Source organism: Ogataea angusta (genome assembly GCF_019207475.1).
Source record: "Ogataea angusta isolate 61-244 chromosome Unknown 61-244_NODE_11_length_350522_cov_89.849751, whole genome shotgun sequence".
In the NCBI taxonomy this organism is placed as follows: Eukaryota; Fungi; Ascomycota; class Pichiomycetes; order Pichiales; family Pichiaceae; genus Ogataea; species Ogataea angusta.
Window position 1 is genome coordinate 51,500 of NW_025065225.1, and position 24,538 is coordinate 76,037.

The 24,538-nt window shown below is 51.3% G+C and overlaps 13 protein-coding genes across 13 annotated transcripts; 3 read left to right on the top strand and 10 right to left on the bottom strand.

The window, feature by feature from the left end:
• Positions 1 to 5: 5 nt before the first annotated feature.
• KL928_004767 (uncharacterized protein) lies at positions 6 to 2,013 on the bottom strand (the record flags this gene model as incomplete). The annotated part of the gene is made up of 2 exons (XM_043205501.1): positions 6 to 1,630; positions 1,938 to 2,013. 2 exons carry the CDS (start codon positions 2,011 to 2,013, stop codon positions 6 to 8), a joined length of 1,701 nt encoding a protein of 566 aa, XP_043057762.1.
• Positions 2,014 to 2,152: 139 nt separating this feature from the next.
• Positions 2,153 to 3,733, top strand: KL928_004768 (uncharacterized protein; the record flags this gene model as incomplete). Its single annotated transcript, XM_043205502.1, has 1 exon — positions 2,153 to 3,733. One exon carries the CDS (start codon positions 2,153 to 2,155, stop codon positions 3,731 to 3,733), a length of 1,581 nt encoding a protein of 526 aa, XP_043057763.1.
• Positions 3,734 to 4,118: 385 nt separating this feature from the next.
• KL928_004769 (uncharacterized protein) lies at positions 4,119 to 5,672 on the bottom strand (the record flags this gene model as incomplete). Its single annotated transcript, XM_043205503.1, has 1 exon — positions 4,119 to 5,672. One exon carries the CDS (start codon positions 5,670 to 5,672, stop codon positions 4,119 to 4,121), a length of 1,554 nt encoding a protein of 517 aa, XP_043057764.1.
• An 87-nt stretch (positions 5,673 to 5,759) lies between these two features.
• On the bottom strand, positions 5,760 to 6,831 carry KL928_004770 (uncharacterized protein; the record flags this gene model as incomplete). The annotated part of the gene is made up of 2 exons (XM_043205505.1): positions 5,760 to 6,707; positions 6,775 to 6,831. The coding sequence occupies 2 exons, from the start codon at positions 6,829 to 6,831 to the stop codon at positions 5,760 to 5,762; spliced, it is 1,005 nt and encodes a 334-aa protein (XP_043057765.1).
• Positions 6,832 to 7,040: 209 nt separating this feature from the next.
• On the bottom strand, positions 7,041 to 9,338 carry KL928_004771 (uncharacterized protein; the record flags this gene model as incomplete). Its single annotated transcript, XM_043205506.1, has 1 exon — positions 7,041 to 9,338. The coding sequence occupies one exon, from the start codon at positions 9,336 to 9,338 to the stop codon at positions 7,041 to 7,043; it is 2,298 nt and encodes a 765-aa protein (XP_043057766.1).
• A 318-nt stretch (positions 9,339 to 9,656) lies between these two features.
• KL928_004772 (uncharacterized protein) lies at positions 9,657 to 10,966 on the top strand (the record flags this gene model as incomplete). The annotated part of the gene is made up of 2 exons (XM_043205507.1): positions 9,657 to 10,210; positions 10,486 to 10,966. 2 exons carry the CDS (start codon positions 9,657 to 9,659, stop codon positions 10,964 to 10,966), a joined length of 1,035 nt encoding a protein of 344 aa, XP_043057767.1.
• A 17-nt stretch (positions 10,967 to 10,983) lies between these two features.
• Positions 10,984 to 13,380, bottom strand: KL928_004773 (uncharacterized protein; the record flags this gene model as incomplete). Its single annotated transcript, XM_043205508.1, has 1 exon — positions 10,984 to 13,380. One exon carries the CDS (start codon positions 13,378 to 13,380, stop codon positions 10,984 to 10,986), a length of 2,397 nt encoding a protein of 798 aa, XP_043057768.1.
• Positions 13,381 to 13,565: 185 nt separating this feature from the next.
• KL928_004774 (uncharacterized protein) lies at positions 13,566 to 14,846 on the top strand (the record flags this gene model as incomplete). Its single annotated transcript, XM_043205509.1, has 1 exon — positions 13,566 to 14,846. The coding sequence occupies one exon, from the start codon at positions 13,566 to 13,568 to the stop codon at positions 14,844 to 14,846; it is 1,281 nt and encodes a 426-aa protein (XP_043057769.1).
• Positions 14,847 to 14,913: 67 nt separating this feature from the next.
• Positions 14,914 to 16,029, bottom strand: KL928_004775 (uncharacterized protein; the record flags this gene model as incomplete). The annotated part of the gene is made up of 1 exon (XM_043205510.1): positions 14,914 to 16,029. The coding sequence occupies one exon, from the start codon at positions 16,027 to 16,029 to the stop codon at positions 14,914 to 14,916; it is 1,116 nt and encodes a 371-aa protein (XP_043057770.1).
• A 546-nt stretch (positions 16,030 to 16,575) lies between these two features.
• On the bottom strand, positions 16,576 to 17,652 carry KL928_004776 (uncharacterized protein; the record flags this gene model as incomplete). Its single annotated transcript, XM_043205511.1, has 1 exon — positions 16,576 to 17,652. The coding sequence occupies one exon, from the start codon at positions 17,650 to 17,652 to the stop codon at positions 16,576 to 16,578; it is 1,077 nt and encodes a 358-aa protein (XP_043057771.1).
• A 41-nt stretch (positions 17,653 to 17,693) lies between these two features.
• Positions 17,694 to 19,442, bottom strand: KL928_004777 (uncharacterized protein; the record flags this gene model as incomplete). Its single annotated transcript, XM_043205512.1, has 1 exon — positions 17,694 to 19,442. One exon carries the CDS (start codon positions 19,440 to 19,442, stop codon positions 17,694 to 17,696), a length of 1,749 nt encoding a protein of 582 aa, XP_043057772.1.
• A 90-nt stretch (positions 19,443 to 19,532) lies between these two features.
• Positions 19,533 to 23,051, bottom strand: KL928_004778 (uncharacterized protein; the record flags this gene model as incomplete). Its single annotated transcript, XM_043205513.1, has 1 exon — positions 19,533 to 23,051. The coding sequence occupies one exon, from the start codon at positions 23,049 to 23,051 to the stop codon at positions 19,533 to 19,535; it is 3,519 nt and encodes a 1,172-aa protein (XP_043057773.1).
• Positions 23,052 to 23,319: 268 nt separating this feature from the next.
• KL928_004779 (uncharacterized protein) lies at positions 23,320 to 24,216 on the bottom strand (the record flags this gene model as incomplete). Its single annotated transcript, XM_043205514.1, has 1 exon — positions 23,320 to 24,216. One exon carries the CDS (start codon positions 24,214 to 24,216, stop codon positions 23,320 to 23,322), a length of 897 nt encoding a protein of 298 aa, XP_043057774.1.
• Between the last annotated feature and the right edge of the window lie 322 nt (positions 24,217 to 24,538).

Consider the following 24,538-nt stretch of genomic DNA (forward strand, 5'->3'; position numbering starts at 1 on the left):
TAATACTATAGATACTCTCTCTCAATCTCAAACAGGGTGTCGGCCAGCACCTGGACAATGAAGTCGGCGTCCTCCCTGGAGTAGCCAAACGCCGGCGCCATCGTAATATGGGTGCCGTGCTGCACAAGCTTGCCGTCGACGTACTCGTAGCCGTTGCACCCGTTGATGCACATAAAGTGCGCCGATCGGGCAAACGTCTTTTCCTGCAGCACCTTGGCCATGTTGTTCTCGAACGGGAACGACTCCTTGGTCGCCCTGTCCTTGACCAGCTCCACAGAAATGAAGTTTCCGGCACCTCTCACGTCGCCAGCCACCTTGCAGTCCTTGAGCGCCGCCTGGAGCGCCGCCTTGGTGTACGCGCCGACTTCTCTCACGTTTTCGATCAGGTTGTCTCTGTAGATCTTCTTCTGCACAGCCAGACCAACAGTACAGTTCAGATAGTGCGAGTGGTAGGTTTGGTAGCCCATGACCGTGCCGGATCCCTCCTTGATGGCGTTGACGACTTTGGGCGCAACCATGACGCCCGACAGCGGCACAATTCCCGCGCCGACGGTCTTTCCGAACGTCAGCAGGTCAGGCCCGCCCGTGGAGAGCCCGTACTCGGGGTCCATGAAAGTGAACGGGTAGCCGCATCTGCCCAGGCCGCACATTACCTCGTCCAAAATTAGCAGAGCTCCGTATTTTTCGCAGATAGCCCTGGCTCCGTCCAGATACCCCTTTGGCGGGACGCTGTTGCCAATCGAGGACCCGCTCACGGTCTCCATAAACACGCCGGCCACCTTCTCCGGCCCGTTGTCAACGAAAGTCTGCTCCAGGTTGTCCAGCAACATCTTGCAGTACTCTTCCTCCGACATGCCGGGCTTCATGTCTCTGTACGGCATGAGCCGCGAGATTTTGGGGACTTGGTCGTCGGAAAGCAGCATTTTCTTGAGCAGCGGCTTCATTGGGTTGTCTCCAATGGACAGAGCGCCAACCAGGTAGCCGTGGTAGGCGCTGGTTCTGGAAATAAATTTGTATCTCTCCTTATCGCCCTTCTCGATATGGTACTGGACAGCGTACCTCATTGCCTGCTCATTGGCCTCCGATCCCGAACAAACAAACATTGCCGAGCTGAAACAGCCCTCGGACTTGGAACACATAAACTCCGCAAGGTCCTCGGCAGCCGTGTTGGAAAAAGCCACACAGAAAGTGTACGCGGACTGCTTGGCGAAGTCGTTCATCTGGGACAGGATTTCGTTGTCTCCGTGCTTCAGCGAGCACACAGCAGCGCCAGAAACGGCGTCGTAGATCTCCTTTTTCTCTCCGGTCTTGGGGTCCTGAAGAACAAGCCACTGGCCGTCCTTGGCCGTGCCAATACACTCGAGTTGTCTGTCAGAGACTTTAGCTTGGAAGAGATAGTGGTGGTTTTTGTCAACAGTCATGTTGAAAAGCAACCAGGATCCCTTGGCCCTTTTATACTGTTGCCCTGCCAGATAAGGCCAGTAGAGGCCTCCTTGCATACATGACCAAATATTATTTATTTTGGGCTTGATTTGGTAGCAGCTTCGCCTGAGAGTTGCCAGGCTTGAGCCTTCGAAGCTATCCACTATCCACACCCTTCCCGATTGCAAGCCTGCTCGCTCATCAGAGGCTCCAGGAGACAAACCAAGGATCCAGTGATCTTATCTGTCGCGAATGATTCCCGAACGAAAAAATATATTGCGATCATTGCCAATCCGTTACAGCTGCCGGACCCAGATTAGGCAAGTTACGATCGCGGAAGGGATTGGTTATGGAGACACCCCAGTAGCGGCCATTGTAAATTTCAAGGACACAGGAGAACCAGGAGCACCGTCCCGGCAACGTCTCAGCAGCCTAGCCGTGCGCGTCGAAACGCAGAAATCGCTGTTCGTTTGTGGCACGTGACTGTATGTCACGTGATACCCTTTATCTCGTACCGCGTCTCCTGTCTGCTTGGTACTCCTCGTGCCAGCCAGGGCCACTGCAGACCAGCTGACAGCTTCGCCACTTCATCGGAAGCCTGTGTATCTTATTCGTCACCGTCTCAGGCACAAACGCTCTGCGTTGTCGTCTGGAACGCTGCCCACGTATTAATAAAGTCTGACGATTCCGGGGTTTGTATTTATCTTTGCAGCCAGGAATATTTATTTTCATGAAAAAAGAAGCTGACGTCTCTGAGCAGGCCGTCGAGCCTGTGGCTGTTCCGTTGGTCACGAGGCTATTTTACGCGCAGAGATTCATAGAAAAGCAGTACGAGGAAGTGAAACACGAGGCACATCTGCAGTGCTGGAACCAGTGGATCTTCCGCTCTCTCAAGATCCAGTCTCTCGAGCCCACTAGTGACTACACAACCTGGAGGGACGACAGTCTTGGCGAGCGCAACTCGCACTGGCTTGCGTGCGCCGGGCTTCTCACGACAGAAATTATGGGGGCCATGCTGGTTCCCCAGAGCATGTCGTATCTAGGCTATGTTCCAGGAAACATCATGCTATTTGTATTTTTTGGCTTTGCACTGGTGGCAGGCGGACTGGTCTGGTGGCTGTTCATATTTTTCGACTCTCCAGAGTACCCCGTGCGGACCTTTGCGGACATTGCCGAGCTGCTTGGCGGGAAAACATGGCGACACGTGATAGTTTTTTTACAGGTTGTGGCTATGATTTTGACCTCTGCCACCATCATCATTGGGGCGGCCGAGGGGCTGGAGATTATGCGGGACCAGCGCGTGTGTTTCTGCGGGCTCGTGGTGCTTCTGTGCGGCGTTCAGGCAGTCATTGGCCATTTGAAGCAGCTTAAGCAGCTCGGCAATCTATGCGTCTGGATATCTGTCATCAATTATATATGCCTGTTTGCGCAGCTGGGGTTTTTCAAGGAGCCAAACTGGGACAACGCGAAGGCCGTTCTGGGCCTGGACCGCGGCGACGTCCACAGCTACGCCGTGGCTCCGCAGGACTTCGTCTCGCGACTGGTTTCCGTGACTAGTCTCTCGTACGTTTTTGCAGGGCTGCTGGTTTTCCCGGAAATTCTGGCTGAAATGAGAAGACCGTGGGACTTCTGGAAAAGCATGCTGCTGGCGCAGGTGTGCATCCTGGCAACGTATCTGCTGTACGGGAACTATGTGTACGCGAAACAGGGCCAATTCTCAAACTCGCCGGCCGCGCTGGGCATCGCCAACGTTGCCGCTCTGCGCGGCTTTGGATTTGTCACATTCATCACTGGTTTCGTCCAGGCCACGTTCTACGGCCATCTGTCGGCCAAAGTGTTCTACAAAAACTACCTCCCGGACATATTCAGGAACCTCCGGCTCAACTCGGTCCGTGGAACGCTGCTCTGGTCGGCCACGGTGTGTCTGATCTGGGTCGTCATATTCCTTATCAGTGCAGGTGTTCCGAACGTGATGGCAGTGGCAGCGTTCACGTCTGCGCTGACGATGATCCCACTCACATACATGCTCCCGTACCTCTTCAACGTGTGGACGCTCTGTGTGAAGACCAACGCAGAAAACATAATTTTCTATGATGCAGCTGCTATGAAAACGGAAGGGTACGAACATAAGCTGAAAAAATACATCAAGGCGGGCATTAGAGCTCATAAGCGCCACTCGGGCGTCTTTCTATCAATTCTCGTACTGGCAAGCGTATTTGCCGTCATGGGGATTGCGGGGTCCATCGGATACATGGTGTATGTGTTTGCGAATACCTCGGCCCAGAGTTTCAGTTGCAAGTCGCCAATATAATTACACTATAATACAGCAAGACGAACCGCGCTCTTTGGACTCTTGTAGATATGTGATCTCGTCCGTCTTGTTCTGCGTAGTCCCGTGGAACCGTCGTCGCTGCTCGCTGGTCATCCTGTCTGTTTGCGCCGCGAGTCTGGCGACCAGCTCGTTAATATTGAAATTGGTTACTTCCAACTGGTTTTGGTACTTCTGCTCCGTTTTGCTGGCCAGAAAGTCGTGCCGCTGTCGCAAAAGCTCAAGGTCGGCAAGATCTCGGTCGATCTGGAGTTAGTACGCGCAGGATCTGGACACCTACCTCTTCCAGGCTCATTGAAAACTAGAAAAAAAAGTGTATTTTATTTTATTTTATTTTATTCTACACTTATATTTCACCTCGTTTCATTTATATGCTCCCCACTTTTTCGGCCCACAGCCGCTCTGCCTCCACTATCGTGTTGTTGTTGGCCATCATCTTGTTCATCGTCTCGACGTACTCCTCGTAGGGGTCCGAGTCGTACACGATACCCCCGCCGGCCTGCAGATACGCCACGCCGTTCTTCACCACCATTGTGCGCAGCGCAATGCACGTGTCCATGGTTTTTCCGTCGTACGACCAGTGGCCAACGGCTCCGGCGTACACCCCGCGCTTTTCCCGCTCAAGTTCGCCAATCAGCTCCATCGCACGCACCTTGGGGGCTCCGGAAACCGTGCCGGCCGGGAAAATCGACCGGAACGCGTCGAACCTGGTCTTGTCGCCTCTCAGAGTGCCGCTCACCTGCGACACAAGATGCATCACGTGCGAGAACCTCTCCACGTTCAGCAGACGGTCCACTTTCGTCGACTGCGGCTGGCACACTCTGTTCACGTCGTTTCTCGCCAGATCGACCAGCATCACGTGCTCTGCGCGGTCTTTGAGCGACGACTGCAAGATATGTGCCAGCTCGTCGTCCTCCTGTCTGGTCTTGCCCCTGCGGATGGTTCCCGCAATAGGATGTGTCACGACGCGATCTTTGTTGTCGCTCTTGACCAGCAGCTCCGGCGACGCTCCCACGATCTGGAAATCGAGATAGTCGATGTAGAACATGTACGGTGACGGATTCACCGTTCTCAAGTGTCTGTAGATATTGAACGGGTGCAAAGACGTAGGACGCGCAACTCTCTGCGACGGAACTGCCTGAATGATGTCTCCTTTCAAAATATGCTCCTTCAGCTTTGTCACAAACCCTTCGTAGCCGCTCTGGCCGATGTTGGAGGTGAAAGTTTGGTTTTCCACTATTTTTGGCTGCTCCGGGTAGATCAGCGGGTCCTCGGGAGCAGTGACCACCTGCTTGATCTTCTGGATCTGCTCAACGGCCTGGGCGTGTTTCCTCTGAATATCTTCCTTGGTGTCGCTGTCGCTGATCGTCACATTGCTGATCACCTGGAATCGCTGGAAAACGTTGTCAAATGCGACGATCGAGTCAAATAGCATCAGCGCGGCCTCCGGAAGCTCCAGGACATCTTTCAGGTCCCGCTTGGTTCTGGGCTCGAAATACTTGATGCAGTCGTACGAGACGTAGCCAATCGCTCCTCCGCTAAGCTTCGGCACACCAGGAAGCAGCGCCTGGCGAATGTTTTTGAGTTCCTGCTCCAGAAATATAAGTGGATCCGCTTCCTTGCCGTGCAACGGCCCTGTGGTGATAATCTTGCGAGGCTTGGTGCCCATGAACGAGTAGCGGTCAATCTGGTCACCGTTCTTTGCACTCTCAAACAAAAAAGAGGGACTCCGCTCCGATTTTTTGTCTCCAGGACGAGTCAACTTCAAGTAAGCGAGATGAGGAGTCACGTATTCGGCCGAAAAATACGAGTGGATTGGGTACATGTTCGGCCTCTCATCGGCAGCGTACTGCTCTCTGTCAGCCTCTATAATAGCATATAAATCGTCAAAAGACGGCTGGACAACAGACTGGCTGATCATTGTGCAAGGCCGGGCTTTTTTTCACTCTTGACTAATTTTACAAATTTTTTCCACGTCTTCGGGCTGTGCCACATGTATATATCACAACTACTTCCATCTTTGCACCACAACAGAGTTGATCAGTCCAGCTTCCTTGATGGTTTTTGAATCCTGTTCAATGACCTTCATTGGGAAGGCAAAAGCCAGATTCCAGTCCCGCGACGAGTCGGTGTGAGACCTCACAAAGTCGAAAACAGCGCTGACATTGTCGTTAGAGTCGAACATGTGGATCAAACGTGTTCCGTCCGCCATTCTGATCTGAACCTTAGCGTCTCCCGATCCAAGATCCTCAGCGGGAGCTTTCTCTGGCTTCTGGGCTGTTTCTGCAACAATTGGTTCCGGTATCGGCTCGCCAGGAACAGGAGAACCCAGACGCTGGCCGCGGCCAGTAAACCCGCCTTGTTTAGGCTTCGACGGAGTGTACGATTCGTCCATCTTCTTGATCACAGTGACGTCAACATCCTGGAACATTTCCACGTTCAAAAGACTCAATGGAGCGCGTCCAGAATTCAACTGTCTTAAATAATCAGCGTTCTCGGGGTCATCGTATCTGTAAAGCTTGCCGTCTCCCACCTGGAATCCTTCCTTCCAGAAAGTGATGGTTCTCGTAACCTTTTCAGGCACCTTATAGCCTTTCTGTTTGGCATCCTCAATGACCTGTGACTCCACGGCCTTATCCACTGATCCAAGTTTGTATCCGGTTCCGGTGAATTTGCTTTTCTTGGGCTCAATTGGACGCCTGCGGTCTGGCTCGCTTCCCTCTCGCTCAGCCTTCTTGATCAATTGCTCCACAAGACCCAATGGGTTCTTATCAGGGTTTTCCACTTCCAGGCCCGATTTCTCTCCGCCTGTAAACAAATTGGTATCCTCGTCGTCCTCGTCTTGTGTCTTTATATCCGAAAATGACTTGATTTGTGAACCAGGGTCCCGTTTGGGCTCTGGTTCCGAAGTAGCATGGAGATAGTACTGGTTGATTGATTCCTGATTGTTAGCCCTCTAGAACAGCAAACTTCCCACTTACCTCTAGATCGTTGTTGTTCTGGGACAGAAAGTGTCTGGCAACAGTTTCTGGAGCACCGGTGAGCTCTCTAAACTTATCCACGAATTGGCCCTCCGACATTTTTTGCCACAAATTAAATAAAAATACAAAAAATATTTATTTGTTACTGATTTTTCGTTTCTAAACAATCGATGTTGAAATCCCATTTATACCAAACTAACTAAAACCAGTGTACAAATAAAGATATGAAGTCATAATCATTAGGTGCTCATCAGACATTGATGTTGAATAAATGTATGCGGTAGCAGCAGACTCCTAAGCCAGCAGACTTAGTACTTTTCTCTAAAGACCTTAGCGGCCTCCACCATGTTGGTCAAAGAAGCTCTGGTCTCCTCCCATCCTCTGGTCTTCAAACCACAGTCTGGGTTAACCCAGAACTTGTCTGCTGGGTACACCTTCAAGATCTCGCCAATTCTGGCCACGAACTCCTCCTTGGATGGAATTCTTGGCGAGTGGATGTCGAACAATCCAAGACCAATGTGGTTTGGATAGTTGGAAAACTCCTGGATGTACTTAGGGTCATCCTTCTTGGAGAACTCAATCGAGACAACGTCGGCGTCCAAGGCCTTGATGTGGTTAGGATCAAGGTCGGAGTAGCAGAAGTGAGAGTGGATTTGAGTGTCGTCTCTGACACCAGAGGTGGCGACTCTGAAAGATTCAGCAGCCCACTCCAAGTAGTCGGATCTCTCCTGGCCGGCTCTCAATGGCAGTCCCTCTCTGATTGCTGGCTCGTCGACCTGGATGACGGTCACACCAGCGGCTTCCAGGTCGTTGACCTCGTCTCTCAGGGCAAGAGACAGTTGCAGAGATTGCACCTTTTGCGAGACGTCGTTTCTTGGGAAAGACCATCTCAAACAGGTGACAGGACCGGTCAACATACCCTTCATTGGCTTCTTGGTCAACGATTGAGCGTAGACACTCTCCTTCACGGACATGGCCTTTGGTCTAGACACATCACCAACAATAATAGGTGGTCTGACGTATCTGGAACCATACGATTGCACCCAACCGTTGGTGGTGAAAGCGTAACCCTTCAGTTGCTCACCAAAGTACTGAACCATGTCGTTTCTCTCTGGCTCACCGTGGACAAGAACATCAAGACCAACCTCCTCTTGGAATCTGACGACCTTCTCGATCTCGGAGTTGATGAACTGCTCGTATTGCTCGGCAGTGATCTCGCCCTTGACGAACTTGTTTCTATTAACTCTAATGTCCTTGGTCTGTGGGAAAGATCCGATAGTGGTGGTTGGGAACAGAGGCAGGTTGTACTTGGCCTTCTGCTTGGCAAGTCTCTCTGGGAATGGAGACTTTCTGGTGGACAGAGACTTGTCGATCTTGGCCATTCTGGCCTTGACGGCCTCGTCGTTGGTCAGGTCGGACTCCTTTCTGCTCTTAATGGCAGCAGCATTAGCCTCCAAAGCAGCAGAAACGTCTTCACCAGAAACAGCCTTGGCGATGGTGACGACCTCGGCCAGCTTCTGGGTAGCGAACGAGAACCAGTTCTTGATCTCGGCGTCGAGCTTCTTCTCGTTCTCCAGGTCAACTGGAGTGTGCAACAGAGAAGAGGAGGTGGAGACAACGACATTGTTGGCGCCCAGCTTCTCGATAGCCTTCTTGACAAAGTCGATCGATTGAGCGTAGTCGTTCTTCCAGATGTTTCTTCCGTCAACAATACCAACGGACAGAGTTTGCTTGTCGGAAACAAGAGCAAGAGCATCGTCCAGCTGCTCTGGGCATCTGACAAAGTCGAAGTGGAAACCGGCAACCGGCAGGCCCTTGATAGCAGACAGGTTTGGTCTGACATCACCGAAGTAGGTGGTCAAGATCAGCTTTGGGAGACCCTCAGCCTTGGCCAAAGTCTCGTAGGCGGTCTTGAAAGCGGCCTGGACCTCTTCTGGCAAGTCCAGGACCAAGGTAGGCTCGTCGATCTGGACCTCCTTGGCGCCTGCGTCAGCCAGCTTCTTCAAGATCTCGGTGTAGACAGGCAGAATCTTCTCAAGCAGGGAGATTGGCTTCAGGTCAAGCGAGTCTTTGTCTGGCTTACCCAGGTACAGGTAGGAAACAGGACCAACAAGAACAGGTCTGGTCTCGATGCCAAGGGCCTTGGCCTCCAAGTACTCGTCAACAGGCTTCTGGCCGTTCAACTTGAACTCGGTGGAGTGGGAGAAGGTCGGTCTGACATAGTGGTAGTTGGAGTCGAACCACTTGACCATCTCCAAAGCGGTCACATCGACGGCTTTGGTGGTCTCGGTGGCCTTTCTTTGCAGACCTCTACCCATGGCGAACAGGACGTCCAATTGAGGAAGATCGAACTTGGTGTATCTCTCTGGGATCACATTGAACAGGACAGACAGGTCCAGGACCTGGTCGTAGAAAGAGAAATCGTTGGAAGGAATGATGTCAACACCAGCTTCCTTCTGCAACTTCCAGTTCTTTTCTCTGATCTCCTTACCAACAGCAAGAAGCTGATCGGCACCGATCTTGCCTGCCCAGTAGGCCTCGGTGTTCTTCTTGAGCTCTCTGAAAGCTCCGATTCTTGGGAATCCCAAAACGCTAGACTCAACCATTTTCTATTAATATGAGTTGGATATTATACGAGGAATGTGGGTTTTATATATTGGTGCTTATTGTCCAACAAATGAAAAATTTTTCCTTCCCGATTCGGAAGGTCCTGGTGGACGGGTGTGTACGTGGTTCCGCCAATCTGCTCATAGATCGCAGCGACGCTGGAGATGAGTGGCCAGACACAATGGACAGGCAGCCTGCATAGTGTGGCTGGATTGTGCTACTACACCAACAATTTGGTGGCACATGGGCCGGCATGTGTTTTTTCATGTGACGAGGCCGGGTAAGTGGAAAAGCCAGAAATATATCTTTACACAAGAATGAGCACTGATATCGAGCGCGAGCTCAAGCGCGAGGAAACCGAGCTCGCAAGAGTAAGTATGTCGCCGGCCGCCACTAACCGTCAGGACAAGGAAATAGACCGCATTTTGCGCCAGTGCAAGCTGGATCACTACTCCGTGCTAGGGGTGCAGCCGGGCATCTCCGTCGCTGATGTCTCCAAGCTGTACCGCAAAAAGTCGCTGTTGATCCACCCGGACAAGACGAGCCATCCGCGCGCCGTGGAGGCGTTTGATCTGCTCAAAAAGGCGTCGAATGCGCTTCAGGACGACAAGGAGCGCAAACGGCTGGATCAGATGTGGACCGACGCGCGCAAGGTGCTGATCAAAGAGAACGGCTGGAGCGTTGATGACGAGCGGCTGACGACAGCCGAGTTCTTGGAGTCGTGGAGAGCGAAGGTGCGCGAGTTGCTGATTGAGGAGGAGTTCATACGGCGAGTGGAGCTGAAAAAGCAGCAGAACGAGGAATTGAAGAAGCGGAAGGAAAAAGACGCCGAACTGGAGCAGCGCAAGGAGGAGAAGCGGCTTCGGGACACGTGGGAGAGCAAGCGGGACGAAAGAGTGACGAACTGGCGCAAGTTCACTGACAAGAACGACAAGAAGAAGAGGAAGAAGAGCGTGCTGGTGTAAGGAAGGGCGAGAAAAAAATAATTTTAAAAAAAAAAGATTTAATTTTCCGAGATCATTCACCTATGCCACATCTCTTCCAGTATCTTACCATCGCGACCATCTCGCTCGTGACCGGATGCTGCATAGGGGCGCTGATTGCTCCTGTCTACGGGCCGTCGCCTGTGTCGTCGCCGTTCCAGAGTTTGCTCAGCACGGCTGGCAGTTCAGAGACCCCGTCTTCAGCAGAGGGCCTGAGCGACGACGAGGACCAGGACGGCGTGGCCATAGATTCGCGGCCGCTGAACGAGATCCCCGGCGAGTGTCGCATGGCCCTGGTGATCCGGGCCGATCTGGGCATGCAGAAGGGCAAAATTGCTGCTCAGTGCGCGCATGCTGCCGTTGCCTGCTACCGACTGATGTCCGAGCCGGGCTCGGAGGCGCAGAACCTGCCGCTTCTGCAGCGCTGGAACAACCGCGGCCAGGCGAAAATCACGCTCAAATGCTCCGGCATGGACGAGATGGACACTCTTTTCGCCAAGGCCATGAGTCTGAACGTGAATGCGTACATTGTTCACGACGCCGGTCGGACGCAAGTCGAGGCCGGCTCCGCAACCGTGTTAGGGCTGGGACCGGCGCCGAAGCCCGTGCTGGACCTCATCACAGGCGACTTAAAGCTATATTAGATGCATTAATGACTATTCTATTTCATGATAATTCTATCGCTGTAAGGGTCCAGCTCCAGGATCTGCGAACACAGAATTCGGTCACCCACCATGAGTTTCTGGTCCGCGTCGACCTGGATCTTCACATTCACCTCCAGATCATGGCAAAAGCCCTTGACGATGCTGGAGACCTGTGGCTCTGTGATGATGCACCGGAACATGCTAAAGTCGTCCTCCAGCCGGTTTTCCAGCTCGCTGAGGACGCGGAATCTGTGCAGTCGTCTGTGCATTTGCAACAGCGACTCGGAATTTCCCAGAAATTGGAACAGAAGCTTTTCCATGCTCCAAAGTCTCCGTCCCTGAAGATAGTTCATCAACTGGGCGTTGTTGATGTACGACTCCAAATATCCTGGCGAAAAAAACGACGCGTGCGCTCTAGCACCCAGTGGGGCATACGCCGAGTTACGCCGGCTCAAAACTTGCACCCGGAACCCGTCCAGGTACCGCAGAGCACACACCAGGTCCGTCGCGGAAACGACTCCCTTATTGTAGGCCCTGCCGATGTCGACAAACGATTGGTAGGAGTTTGCGTCGCGGCTAAACAGATTGAAGAAGCCGGAGTACGAGCGAGTGTCCTCGGACTCGGTGGCCAGCTTGGGACTCACGCGGCCAATGAGTGGAATATTTTTTTTCAGACAGTACTCACTGAGCAGCTCTTCGCAGAAAAAAATGCAGTTTCTCACGTACCATTCGCTAGTCTCTTGGGCTTGTTTTTCGGTCTTCAGATAGCCGTTCTCCAGCCGCAACTTCTCCTTGTGCTTGAGCAGAAAATAAAGCCGCTGGATTGCGTCCTTCATTTCCATGTCCATCTTGGTGAACAGGCTGAAAGCAGCAGATGGATAGTTCGCGGCCATGTCCGTGTAGCCGTCGATATACTCGTAGCCGATTTCGATCTCGGGCTTCTCGACGGTTTCTATTTTGTACATGTCGTATCTGAAAGACACCCGCAGAGCCTTTTGGTTGCGGATGGATTTTTTGAACCTGGAGAAGAACGGAGCATAATTAATATTTTGCGAGAACGCTATTGGAAACTCGCACATCTGGTCGTTGATGTCCTGTGACGCCACAGGGAGGTAAAAACTGAACGTGGTGCTGCTGATCGAGTCGTCTTGCGACGAAAAAAGAAGCCGATCTGCCAGTCTATATTTGGTTTGGCTGTTCGTTCTCTCTGGATCTTTCACCCTACGGTCAGACTTGATTTTTGCGGGCAATTTCAGCTGGTCTTCCGAAACAATGCCTGCACTGGTGGGAAGACCGTAAATGCCTGAGGAAAGCACTGGGTTCCAGCCTGGCGGACACACCTCGGACTGTACCAGCATTTCATAGAGCTCTCTTGGGCTCACGCTTCGGCCCAGAACTTTTCTCAAATGTCGAAGCAGAAGCGGATGCGGGTACTCAATGGCGTACTTGATGGCGCTCACAAGATCCTCCAGCACCGAACCTTCCTCACGCAGAGTCTGAAATAGCTCAAAGGGGTACTTGCCGCAAAAAAGATGTCCGTAGTTTGCGTTCAATAATTCTGCGGGCAGAGATAATATTTTGCGCAGCGTGTGCGCGAGATGGTGCGGATTCGCAAAGTATGACATCGTCGCCACCGAAAGCGGCTCCAGATAGTCTTCGGGGATCGTCTCTGGCGGAACAAACCGGAACCGCACCGGGTCGTTGACCATCAACATGTGGCTGGCAAGAAATAGAGCAGGAATGTCCAGGATATTGGTTTTCACCAGCTGTGGGATTTCACGGACCGCAATCGCGGCCAGATGGTGCAGGTTGAGTCCCTTCTGGTGGTGGTAATTAGTTGTCTGCAGGTAAATCGTGTCCAGCAACGAATGGTTGCTGAGTTTCGAGGCGATAGTTGTCGCGTAGCGTGCCGTGGACAGGAGGATGTATTGCAAGACATTGGGGTCGGTGTTTACGGCTTTTGGCTGTATGAAGCGGTGAATTCGAAACGTCACGTCCTCGGGATCAACGTAGACCACTGTTCCGTGGGCTGAGAGGACCTCCAGAGGGTTTGGGGTGAGGAATCTTGGGTTTGGTGAAGAGAGCACTATTCCCAGACTGTAGCTGTCGACGGTGTGCAGGGATTCGTCTTTATTGGAAGGCCCGTAGGCTCTGCGACGGATCCTAAACTCCACCAACGAGCCGACGTCTATTCTTTGGGTGCTGATATTGAATTTGATGGGTTTCAGATGGGGCTGGTACCGATGGCCGTGGAGGAGATCAGAGAGTTTGATGCCGGAGAATCGTGTCTCCAATTTCCTATGCAGGTCCGCCAGCTCGCTGTACGAGGCGATGGAGTCGATCGGCCCAGACGAATAGCATCTCAAAGACGCGCGGCGTACCAAGACGAGAGCCGCTCTTGCTCGACCCCACATCTAAAGATAATAAAAAAACGACGCGACGACGAAAAGGTTTAGGGAGTGCTTGATAAAAATTTTCCTCTAGCGAAAAGAGGAAACATACTAACAACAAAAGTGAATGGCAAGATAAAGTATTTCAGCAATACACTATTAAGCCTTGAACTATCACCAGTCACTTGAGTAAACGCCACGCTTCACACATGGGTCAAATATTATCGCAACCAGTGACGGAAAAGACGTCCGAAGAGGGCGGGGACAGCTTTGTTGCTTACGGGTTATCTTGTATGCAAGGATGGCGGATTTCGATGGAGGACTCACATTCCACCATTTTGAACATGAACGACAGCAAGACTGACGAAGAGCAAGTTGCCTTCTTTGGTGTTTACGACGGACACGGAGGAGAGAAGGTGGCGCTTTTTACGGGCGAGAAGCTACCTGGCATCTTGAAGGCCACGAAAAGCTACCAAACCAAGGAGTACTCGCAGAGTCTCAAAGATGGATTTCTGGCATGTGATGTGGCCATTCTAGATGACGAGGAACTGTCCAAAGATCCCTCAGGATGTGCAGCAACTTGCGTGATCATTTCCAAAGATAAGATTTACTGCGGCAATGCTGGAGACTCCAGAACTATCATGAGCGTCAACGGCCAATGCAAGCCGCTGTCGTTTGACCACAAGCCAACTAATGAAGGGGAAAAGGCCAGAATCGTTGCTGCCGGCGGATACGTCGATCTGGGGCGTGTCAACGGGAACTTGGCGTTGTCCAGAGGAATCGGGGATTTCGAATTCAAGCAGTCGCCGCACCTGCCTGCTGAGGAACAGGTGGTGACCGCTTATCCTGACGTTATGGTTCATGAAGCTACGAAAGACGACGAGTTTATTGTTCTTGCCTGTGACGGAATATGGGACTGTCTGACATCGCAACAGGTGGTCGATTTTGTCAGACGTGGCATCAAGCTCAAGCAATCGCTAACGGAAATCTGCGAGTCCATGATGGACACGTGTTTGGCTCCTAGCTCCGGTGGGTCGGGAATCGGCTGCGACAACATGAGTGTGTGCATTGTTGCTCTTTTGCACGGCCAGACTTTGGAGGAGTGGTATGCCAAGATCGGAGACCGTGTGGAAGACGTTGACAGGCTCATGTCTCCAGACGACCTGTCCATGGATCTGTACAAGGTGAACATCGAATCGAAATTCCAGCACGCGCGCGACGACGAGCAACCGCGTGGAGGCAGCCTTGGCATGAGAAACAGAGACGAAGGCGACGAAGACGGTGGGCTCGAGAGCGAGTTTAGCGGGTCTCCAATGCTGATCCAGCAACTTCTTGCCGCATCAAACATATCGACCAACAACAACATTATTTACCTTGACTCGTCCACCTCGTCCATCCTCCAGTCTTTGGGTGTCATGGGCGGTGAGGGCGAAGCAGACGACGACGAGGATAAGGATAAAATGGTAGAGATCGAGGAGGAAGAAAAATGATTCTATGGCATAGATTTGCTGGTAATAAAATGCCTCAGGTAGATGTATTTAATAATGAAGTTCTTCTCTATGATAAGTTCAGCCACCGGAGAGAGTTTCGGTAGCAAGAGTCTATTAATTTTTGTGGCTCTGTTTTTTTCAGTTTCGCCATGATTTCGGCGATCTGGCCCACGAGACACGGCTCGTTTCTGGATTTGATCATTGGCTCTACCAGTTTCTTGCTGTCCTCTGATTGGAGGAAAGAGGCCAATTTGTCGGACTTGACCATTGGAATCGGCAGAAACTCGTTAAGGCCCAATTTTCCCTTTTTCGCAGTCGTCTTCGGCAAGAGCTCCTGAGGAATATTATATTCAAAGGGATAAAACTCGTTTGGACATTTGGTGATATTGTCGTAGGACGAGTGTGTGCGCCGGACCTCACACCACGGAGCGTCCGTCTCGATCAGCAGTCTGTCCAAGGGGATTTTGGCTGCCACCGCACAATTTTCCGCCGTTTTCAGCGAGCAGCCGTTTACACTGACAAAAAACGACGGGTGCTCCAATATCCTCTCCAGGTCCTGTTCCGTCCCGGTGAACGAGTGTACCAGCACATTTTTATTTTTCAAAATCAGACCGTCCTTTCTGCTTCCGTCTATGAAAGGAAGTAGAATACTCAGAAAGTCGTCGAGCGCATTTCTCATGTGTAGAAAAAGCGGCAGACTGAATTCGGTGGCCAGTTTCAGCTGCATCTCGAAGTACTGTTTCTGTTTCTCCATCGGCGTATGGTGCAGTCTATCGTAGTCAAGCCCGATCTCTCCAAACGCCTGGATGGTGCCGTCGTGCAAGTTTTCCTTGATCAGGCGTCGAATTTTGTCGAGGTGTCTTTCTGGATCTGGCTCAAACTCAAGAACCGTGCACGGATGCACGCCCACGGTGGCATAGAGCTGGGGATACTGCGAGAGGTCGCCGATCGCGTTGATGCGACGAGCCTCGTCGATCGACCACCGCGATTCCTGGTACGACGAGCCAGTGAGAAGAATACGGTCGACGTTCAACAACCGTGCTCTTCTTAGAACAGAGTCCGAGTCCGGGTCGTGATGCTCGTTGTCCCTGTACTTTCCCTTGAACATGTCGTCGCACAGATTGACAGCCACGTCAAAATAGCGGGGGATGTAGCCCGGCCTTATCTGTTTGGGTTTGAGCATGAAATATATTAGATTTGAAATTATTGTCCTAAATTTAAATAATTCTTATCGATAAATAATTATGGAACAAAGCATGTTCATTCGCATAAGCTACTGATTTTCATAATTCGGCTCTCGCGCGAGCCGACTATGCTGACGTTGACTTGGGCTTGCAAAAGCTCCCGCTCGTTGGTGTCCAAACGCCGTATCCGGCTCAACGGTTTGGCAACCACGCTGGTTTCGTGACACTCCAACGTCCTCACGCGAGTGCTTTTGAGACGTCGCCATCTAAACTGGCACGCGTTGGACGTGCGGCCTTTGAAGTATGTCGAGATTCGTTTCCACCCGAAATTGCGGTTGTCTTTTAGAAAAAGTAGCAGCTGGTCGTCCTGGACAGACCATAGACTAGAGCGACGCATTGTGTTTCATCCAGCAGCAGATATTGCTGCTTATATACAGCTCGACAGAAGCGGGAAAAACGTCCTCAGGAAATGCACAATTTTGGCCGGGGAATGGAGAAGATGGAAACTCTTTCCAAACTCCGGTCAGGGTCGACTGACGCGTCGATCACATAGAGTCCAGCATTTTTTGAACCGTATCTTGGAAGTTGTCTGGCACCAGCACAACGGCAGAGCGTCCCAGACTGACGTAGCTCATCTCGGTCAGCCCGAGCTTCAACAATTTCGAAGCAACACCGGCAACAATGCCCTTCAGGTCCAAAGGAAGCGTTTTCAAATTGATGAATAGCGGGAAGTAGAAGTCCTGCAACGATCCCAAAATTGTGGCTTGCGAATAATTTACTTTGGCCATCTCGTCATCAGCGAGGGGCAGCAGCAACCCGATCTCCTCGGTAGGAGTTCTGGTGAGCGCAAAGTATGCCAGAAACGAGTGCTTCGTTCCGCTCTGTTCGGTGTTGTACCGTGACAGAGCCTCCACGGTCTGTCGCAGAACCAGCGAAGAGTCTCCAGGACGGGCTCCCGTGAGCAGAATCTTCACGTCTGTGTTCAGAACGGGTTTCACCGAGCTCGATCTAAATAGCTGGAACGTCTCCCGCTCTAGTTTGCTAGTATCTGTGCACTGTGCCTTTTCCAATATCTCAACAGCCGCCGTCCTGTGGGCAGCTGGAATCAGCACGAGGTCGCTGAAGTAATTGGAAATGAAGAAAATAGGAATTCCCTGCTCCGAAAGAGGGGCTGTCAGTTCCAGGATTTTTTTGCCAATAATAGTGCCGTCAGTCAACACCTGCAAGACCAAGAACTCCTCCTCAATTAGTGTGGCGCCCAATTGGGCCTGCTTGTTGAGAGACAACGGCTTGGAGAGATATTTCCGGATCAGACTCGTGCTGCACATGAAGGTGACCTCCTCAGGGGTGAAAGCTAGATGGAAGAACAATCCATCGTCCTCGGAGTTCAGCGAGTCCTGCTCGCTGGTGTCGTCCTTCTGGATGTTCAGAGAATGCACGGAATTAACCAGATGTTTTTCGTCCCCACTCTCTTCGTCAGGGTCGCTCAGGCCCTCCAAACTGTCGATCAATTTGTACAGAATCTCCAATACGCCGCTCTTGAACAGCCAGAACCTGTCTCTGGGGATTGTGAGAATCGAAACGGCTGTGCGGAACAGCTGAGTATCGTGTGTTTCGAGCATGGTAAATGGGCCGGGAAATCGTATTTTTTTTTTTTTTCTGCTCACACAGATGAGTCACTTGCGGTATCAATAAATTCGTCATCGGACGAGCTTTGCGCGACGTCAATGCCAAAAGGGTCTGGGTCTGCTGGCTCGGACTTGGGAGCCTGTTCGGGACTCACCGGCTCAGACCTTGTAAAGGTTCTCCCCGGATAGCAGACCACAGACCTGTCAAAATTAAACTCCAGTTTTTCAGACTTTATCTTATCCAGTGTCTGTATCTCCAAATCGCGATTATCTTCAAGGTCGTCGCGCAGGAAATTGGTGATTAGCGAGATGTTAGGCATAGAGGTTTTTTCGTCGTTTTCGCGGTCGCTAGTAAGGACCATAGTGGACGTGGTGTTGATTCCTCCAGACGGGCCCAAAATCACCGGCTTCCACAATAGTTGCTCCGGCTTGATCTGGACGTAATTCTTCTCTTTCCACTCAGAGAGGACCCTGTTGACAAGCCCCATGTCTATCCAAATACCGTACTTCCCCGTTTCAGGATCTCTAACCAGGGCATTGAGCTGCTCGAGCCCGACTATGACGTCATTGTGGATCATTCCTGTAAGGTTGCAAATATCGTCCACCGAGACCTGGTGTGCCTTCTCAGCTTTCACAAGCAATTTGAGGGCCTTTGCAACGGATATTTTCCAGTAGTTCCGGTAGCTAAACAGTCCCAGATCGCTAAGTGGTTTTTCCGGGGTGCCAAGCCTAAACTCTCTGCGAGATAAGAGATAACTAAAATCTATAAGAAAGTTTCCGTACCCTTTTCTCTGATAGATTGGTAGGGTTAGAATGCAGCTCAGGTTGTAGTTGGTTCCGTTCAGCTTTTCTTTGGAAAAATACCCGACAAAATGATACCCGTCCTCGTCGATTTCGCACAAAACGTAGAACATAAACGGCTCTACGTCATAATAGAGCGTTTTCGAGTTGAGGAAGAGTTTGGCAAACAGACACAGATTCTGGCAGTATACCACGTTTTTGCGGCCGTCTATCTCAAACATGGCTAAGCGAGAAGTGCGGTAGATTTCTGTTCCAGGCGGCCGCTGCGAGTAAGGACATTTTTTCTCGTGCCTTCGCAGCGTAAAGGAGGACGAAAAATACTTGAGGCAGTACTCGCACAGATGCAACACGTAGTTGGACGAGTACTGTTGCGGATACGGCGACTTGAACCATGTGTCTATCTCATAGTTTCGGAAATGCACACAGCGCAGTTTGGAGACGGTCGAGGTTTGCAGCTCGTAGTCCTGCTGAGCTAGCTTTTCCTCGCTAGTGAGTTTTTTGACAAGAGATAAGTCTCCATGCAAATGTCTGGAACTTTCGCTCTCGGTTTTCATTTTGGCGAACAGAGCTCTGAATTCCATAGTTGGCCGCGTGTAGTAGGTGTTTGCGTCCTCAAAAGAGAAAAGTCCGCGAAAAGGCAGCTCAAGCTCCTCTTCTCCTACCTCGTAAACACCCTTCTGTGGATTTTTCATCTGAATGACTTCACCGTCTCCGTTGTATTTGATTTTCAGCACCAGCTTTTCGCCAGGCTTGCCCGATTCCGCGACAATGCCGCTGTCGTCAGCATACGGCTCAGAATAGTCGACAGATCGAGATCGCGCTCGCAAACTCCGAATTTCTTGTGCGTCTGTGTCGGTTCCCGCAGACTGCGCACGTCGCACAGCAGCCTCATGTAGCCCATCATAGATCTTGTTATCAGGGATCTCGAGACTTTTGAACAGCCTGCGGCGCTTGCGTCCAGGGGATTTCCTGGCACCGCTCATTAGTATAGTATATTTATTATTTATTTGATATACTGTGCAGAGATGTAACTTTATTAATGCAGGCTAAAATATGTGTATACAGAAAAATAATCATTTTTCAGAAGCAGTCGACCTGTTGGACCGCACTTTCGCGACGTTGTCCAGCAGCTTCTCGTAAACCTCATCGGCCTCGTGGTCCTGGACAAAATAGTTGTCCATTGAGTTCACAGAGACCGGGCTTTGTGGCTCTTCTTGCTCAGAAATAGAGGTCTCGGAGCGAGGTTTGACGGCAGCAACAGGGGTGTTTATTGCTGTGGTCTGAGGCGATACCGCTATTGAGGGCACGGCAGAACCGGCTTGGGCATCTGTGCGATTTCCCTGTTGCTCTGTGTCTGATGAGGGCTCGTAAATCGAGGAAAGCTTAGACGAGTCGATGTTGATCTTGTTGATCAGGTCCGAGACGCTTTCTATTCCCTTGGCCTTCATTACGGCCTGCCGTAGTTCTGTGCCCGAGGGAATATTGCTGACCTTTAACTGGGGCTTATCCTGAGCTTTCTCGGTGGAGATTGGTAGCGAGGTGTCAGAGTCATGTTTTTGGACAAAAAATCCCCATTTATGGAACTCTCCTTCCTCTTCTTCCAGCTCCTTGGCATGGATGGAAGTTTGGGACCCGCTTCTCATCAAGACTGGTTTACCCGTCAGATGGTCAATCGGCTGGGAGTTGGCGTCGACCACGACCGAGTGCGGAGCAGCGTCTTCAGAAATTGGTCCGTTCACGGGCTCAAATGCAACCTGATTCGGCGAGACAATTGGACCGGCCACAATCACATCCGAGGACGAGCGGTGCATAGGCAACTTCTGGCTGGCGCGGTGGCTCGACAGTTTCTTAATAAGCTCAGGTCTTGAAAGCACACCAGGAGCGTCGGGCAGGGCGGGAGTTTTGTCTGAGTCTTCTGTCTTGTGCTCTTGCTCAGAGAAAATATGGATAATACTCTCCAACGAGTCGTCGAGCAGACAGAAACGCAACAGCGTCTCTTTACCTTCCAACGACAGTTTACCGTTGGCTCTGGCTTCAAAAAGCCGGTTCATGGTCTTGTGGATCTCACTCCGAAGTCTCACTGTCTTTTCAACAAGGGCGTTGCTGATAATCTGGTTCTCGTCAGCATTCTTTGCCTGGTTCGATTCCAGTAGCGCTTCGGCGGTCTTTGTCAGGAGAGAGCCATCGAAAATGAGGTCCTCTTCCTCCTCTCTGCTGTGGGTGAGGTCTTTATTCAAAAACTTCTCCATGTTTCTCATGAGGTAAAAGGCAATCTTCGAGGAGACTTCGTCGCCGAGACCATCGTAATCAATGTCAAGATTGTAAATGTTGGAGTTTTTCACAGAAATGTAGAGCGACGCAGCAGTCCTCTGGTTGATGTTTTCGTTACCGAGCAAAGAGACATGAAGTAGCTTCGGACACTTCTGGAATGTCAGACAGAGCTGAATGATGGCAGCCTCACTCAGATTGCAGAACTCAAAGTGAATTCGGCGGAGATCGGGGAATTTCGGTAGATACTCAGTAAGAGTAGGCAAGATTCCAGGGAACAGTTGCGGGTTGTTTCCGAGATCCAGGAACCGCAAAGTCTTGCAGGTGCTCAAAAGCTCAATCAACTTCGCACAATCCTCAACAGTAACATTCGTTTGGTTCAATGAGAAAAAGAACAGTTTCACGTTGTCCATCTTGGTTGCAAACACCTTTTCAAACGGAACCAAGACCTGAGACGTTAAGTCATTGACGGCAATGTCAATGCCGATACAGGTGTTGTTAGGACTCGAAATCCACTCGGCCAGAATACTGGCCTTGTCAACATCCAAGTTGGTAGAAGCAAGTCCAAGTCGTCTAGTTTTCAGGCGTAAGCCGTTGTTGACCAGGTTTTTAAATTGAGCTGTTGAAAGCTTGCAACCGTTGATAACCAGCTCCTCTATCCCGCCCTTGATGATCAAACTTTGTGTGAACAAGTCCCAGTCCATTTCAGACCGGTAGAACTGTATTGGAGTTTCTGGTTTGATTCGCTGTTGACTCAAATCCAGCTTCGAGATAGACTTGTTCACGGTAAGAAATTTACAGATCCATGTCCATCCCTGCTTGTCAAAAGCCACGTTTCTAAACGACAGCTTTTCCAGAGTTGTCGACTTGGACAAACTGACGAGGATGATCTTCACCATTTGGTGGTCGAGAGCCACGTTGTCAAATATGACCGTCATGATAGGTGCGATGGCCAGGAAATCTGAGAACGACAAGACGTCGATGAGCGTCGGTTTTGGATTGAGCATCTTCAGGACGTGCAACGGCCTTGTTTTCTGTTTCAGCTGCTTCAGAGTAGCCGGGATCGGGAGAATCTCACGCAAGTGGCAGCAACGAGTGTACAGCAGGTCCAATGGAAGCTCGTCGTTGGGTATATTTTCAACGGGCGAATGCTCATCTGGCTGTTCATCTACGTGCTCTTCTGTGTCTTCACCAAAGTAGTTGACGTGTTGATGCAGTGGAGTATCGATGTCGAGACCTTTCCTCAGTTCGTCGTATTTCTTGGCCTCCCAGTCGTCCTCGTCGTCCTTATCTTTCGCCAGCTTGGAATACTTTTTGTACGAATTGACCTCTTTCGCTATTCTCAGAGCGGCTTGGTGTGCCTCCTGCGCATGCTTTCGGCTCTCAATGAGGGCAGCCTGATGTCTTTCCAGAGCCTGTTTCATTAGATTTTCGTCCACCTTGGGCGGCTCGTCCTTGGTCTGGTTGTTGAGGTTATCTGTGATACCTATGGAGAGCTTTGGCGGCGGGAGTTTGAGGTCCTCAGGAATCAGAACATTGCCACGTCTTGGTCTTCTAGAAGGAATCTGCTGCTGTGGATCGTCTGGGAGGTCCTGCAGCGAGAACGTCACACGCTTGAAATGGATATTGTCGAGATGCTGTTTGGCAACGTCCACGGATTCGATCGGGCGTTGTGGATCCACCACCGAGGGCCGTCTGGACGAGGACCCGCTCAGCTTTCTGCCAGAAACACGTTTGGCATCTTCCTCGCACGCCTCTTTTCCTAAATCTTGCGCGGCACTGCACGCCGTGTCGCTCGATTGTGACTTGAACTTGGACGAGATAGATGAAAATAACGACTGCTTTCTGGGTCCTGCAGATACCGGAGACTTGTCCTTCGAGTCCGACATGGAGCGCACGCGCGGCACAAGACTAGACAGCGAACCCGACCGCGACCGGTTCGAGCCTGACCGGCTCAGCGAACCAGGCCCAGACGAAACATGGCTCTCGGAGGGCTTAGCCGTGGACTCCGAAGGCGTACAGGACCCGGAGGCTGCGGTCTTCAGCGACGGTTTCAGCTGGGGAATCGGCTGCGGCGACACCGAACGAGATCCCTCGCTGTTTTCCGTCGACAAAGGCTGCTGGTTGTGCTGGGCTGCCTGCAACTGGGCCTGCTGTATTTGGTTCTGGACATCTTTGGAGATGTTGTTGCTTTTCCTGGAGAGCTTCTTTGCCGCCTTGCCGCGAAACAGCCAGTCGACATCGCCATTGGACACACCGGGGCTCTCGAACTGATCCTGGCCAACCAGATCGCGGATGGATCCTTCCTTGTTTTCTTGTGTCATGAGAAAGAAAGGGAGCTTTGCGTCCACGTGGACCTGCCGATGGGAGCCTTAGTTGTGTAGAGTTGGAAGAGCAAAGAGGCGTTTCGGAAAGGACAAAAACCTACTCGTCAAAGTCCGGCAGTTGCCACTGTTGTAGTCAAATAAATGTGCTAAACTTATTCCAATGAGGTAATTTGCAGATAAGCAGGAACAAAAATGTTTCTCGCTTGGGGTGGCAGGTGTGAGTAGTTTTACCAGTTTATCCAGGAAGATATATTTATTACACAACTTACTGTTGAGCAGCCTTGAAAGCAGCAATCTTGGCAGCAACTCTCTCTCTTCTCTCCTCCTTGGTGAGCTTCTTCTGCTTGTACTTCTTGGACTCAGCAGCGTATTGCTCCTTGGTGAACTTCTTCTCGGTTGGCTTGAACGATGGGTCCTCTCTAATCTTCTCGTGGGCCTCGGTGTACAGGTCCTCAATGGCATCGGCATCGATGTCGTCGGCAATGTAGCCCTGGAACAGAGTTCTGTACTTCTCCTCGTCGTCGTCCATCAGCTCCTCCATGTACTCAGCAACGTGACCACCGAAGATGTACTTTCTCAGGACCTCGGCGTCGAGCTCCTCGGACTCGATATCCCAACCTGGGAATCTGGATGGGGAGTGAGGAATGTACAGTCCACCGTCAGAAGCACCCTTCAGAGCACCGAAAACTCTGGCACCGGTGGTGGTTCTTTGCAGACCAACGTCCAGGAAGACCTTGAATGGTCTTGGTCCGTCCTCGACAGCCTCAGTGAGCTCGTACTCACCCTCGACTTCCTCCACACCCTGGTAGGTCTCGTCCAGGCCGAGCTTTTGCAGGGCTCTTCTGGCAACGAGCAAACCGGTAGCGTAAGCAGCAGCCCAGTTGGTCAGACCGTGGGTGATACCGTATCTTGGGAGCTCGTGGGAGTAAGCAGCGGTCAAGACAATGTCACCGGTCAAGGTGGAGGAGACGATCTGGCAAATGATGTCCTTGTTGGTGAATCTGACGACCAATCTGTACTTTGGAGAGTTGTACTTGGCCTTGTGCTGGGTGACCAGTCTCTTTCTGGCGTAGTAGTCGGTCTTTCCCTCAGCTCTTCTTCTGAAAGGAGTCTGGTAGCGGGAGTGGTAAGCAGAGGTCTTGAGTGCCTTAGTGAAAGCCATGGTTAATTAGTGGATAATAAATTTTTCAGACTGAAAAAAGTTGGAAAAAAACATTTCAGCTGTGAGTGGCCGGGTAACCGTTCTGGCTCTTCTCCCCAATGGTGCCACCCCTGCACCACACAAGCTCCCGAGTTAATAATTGGCATCTCAACCACTGGGCAATAACATCAAGGCAATTTGTCATTACCGGCCCCCTGAGAATCCCACAGCAGCCCCAGCCCTACTGTTGCTCTCTATTTATTGCCATCGCATCTACACGCTGGTTTTCCGCTACATCGCCATAGCCACCTTTGCTCTCCCGGAGCTTTTATACATCACACAT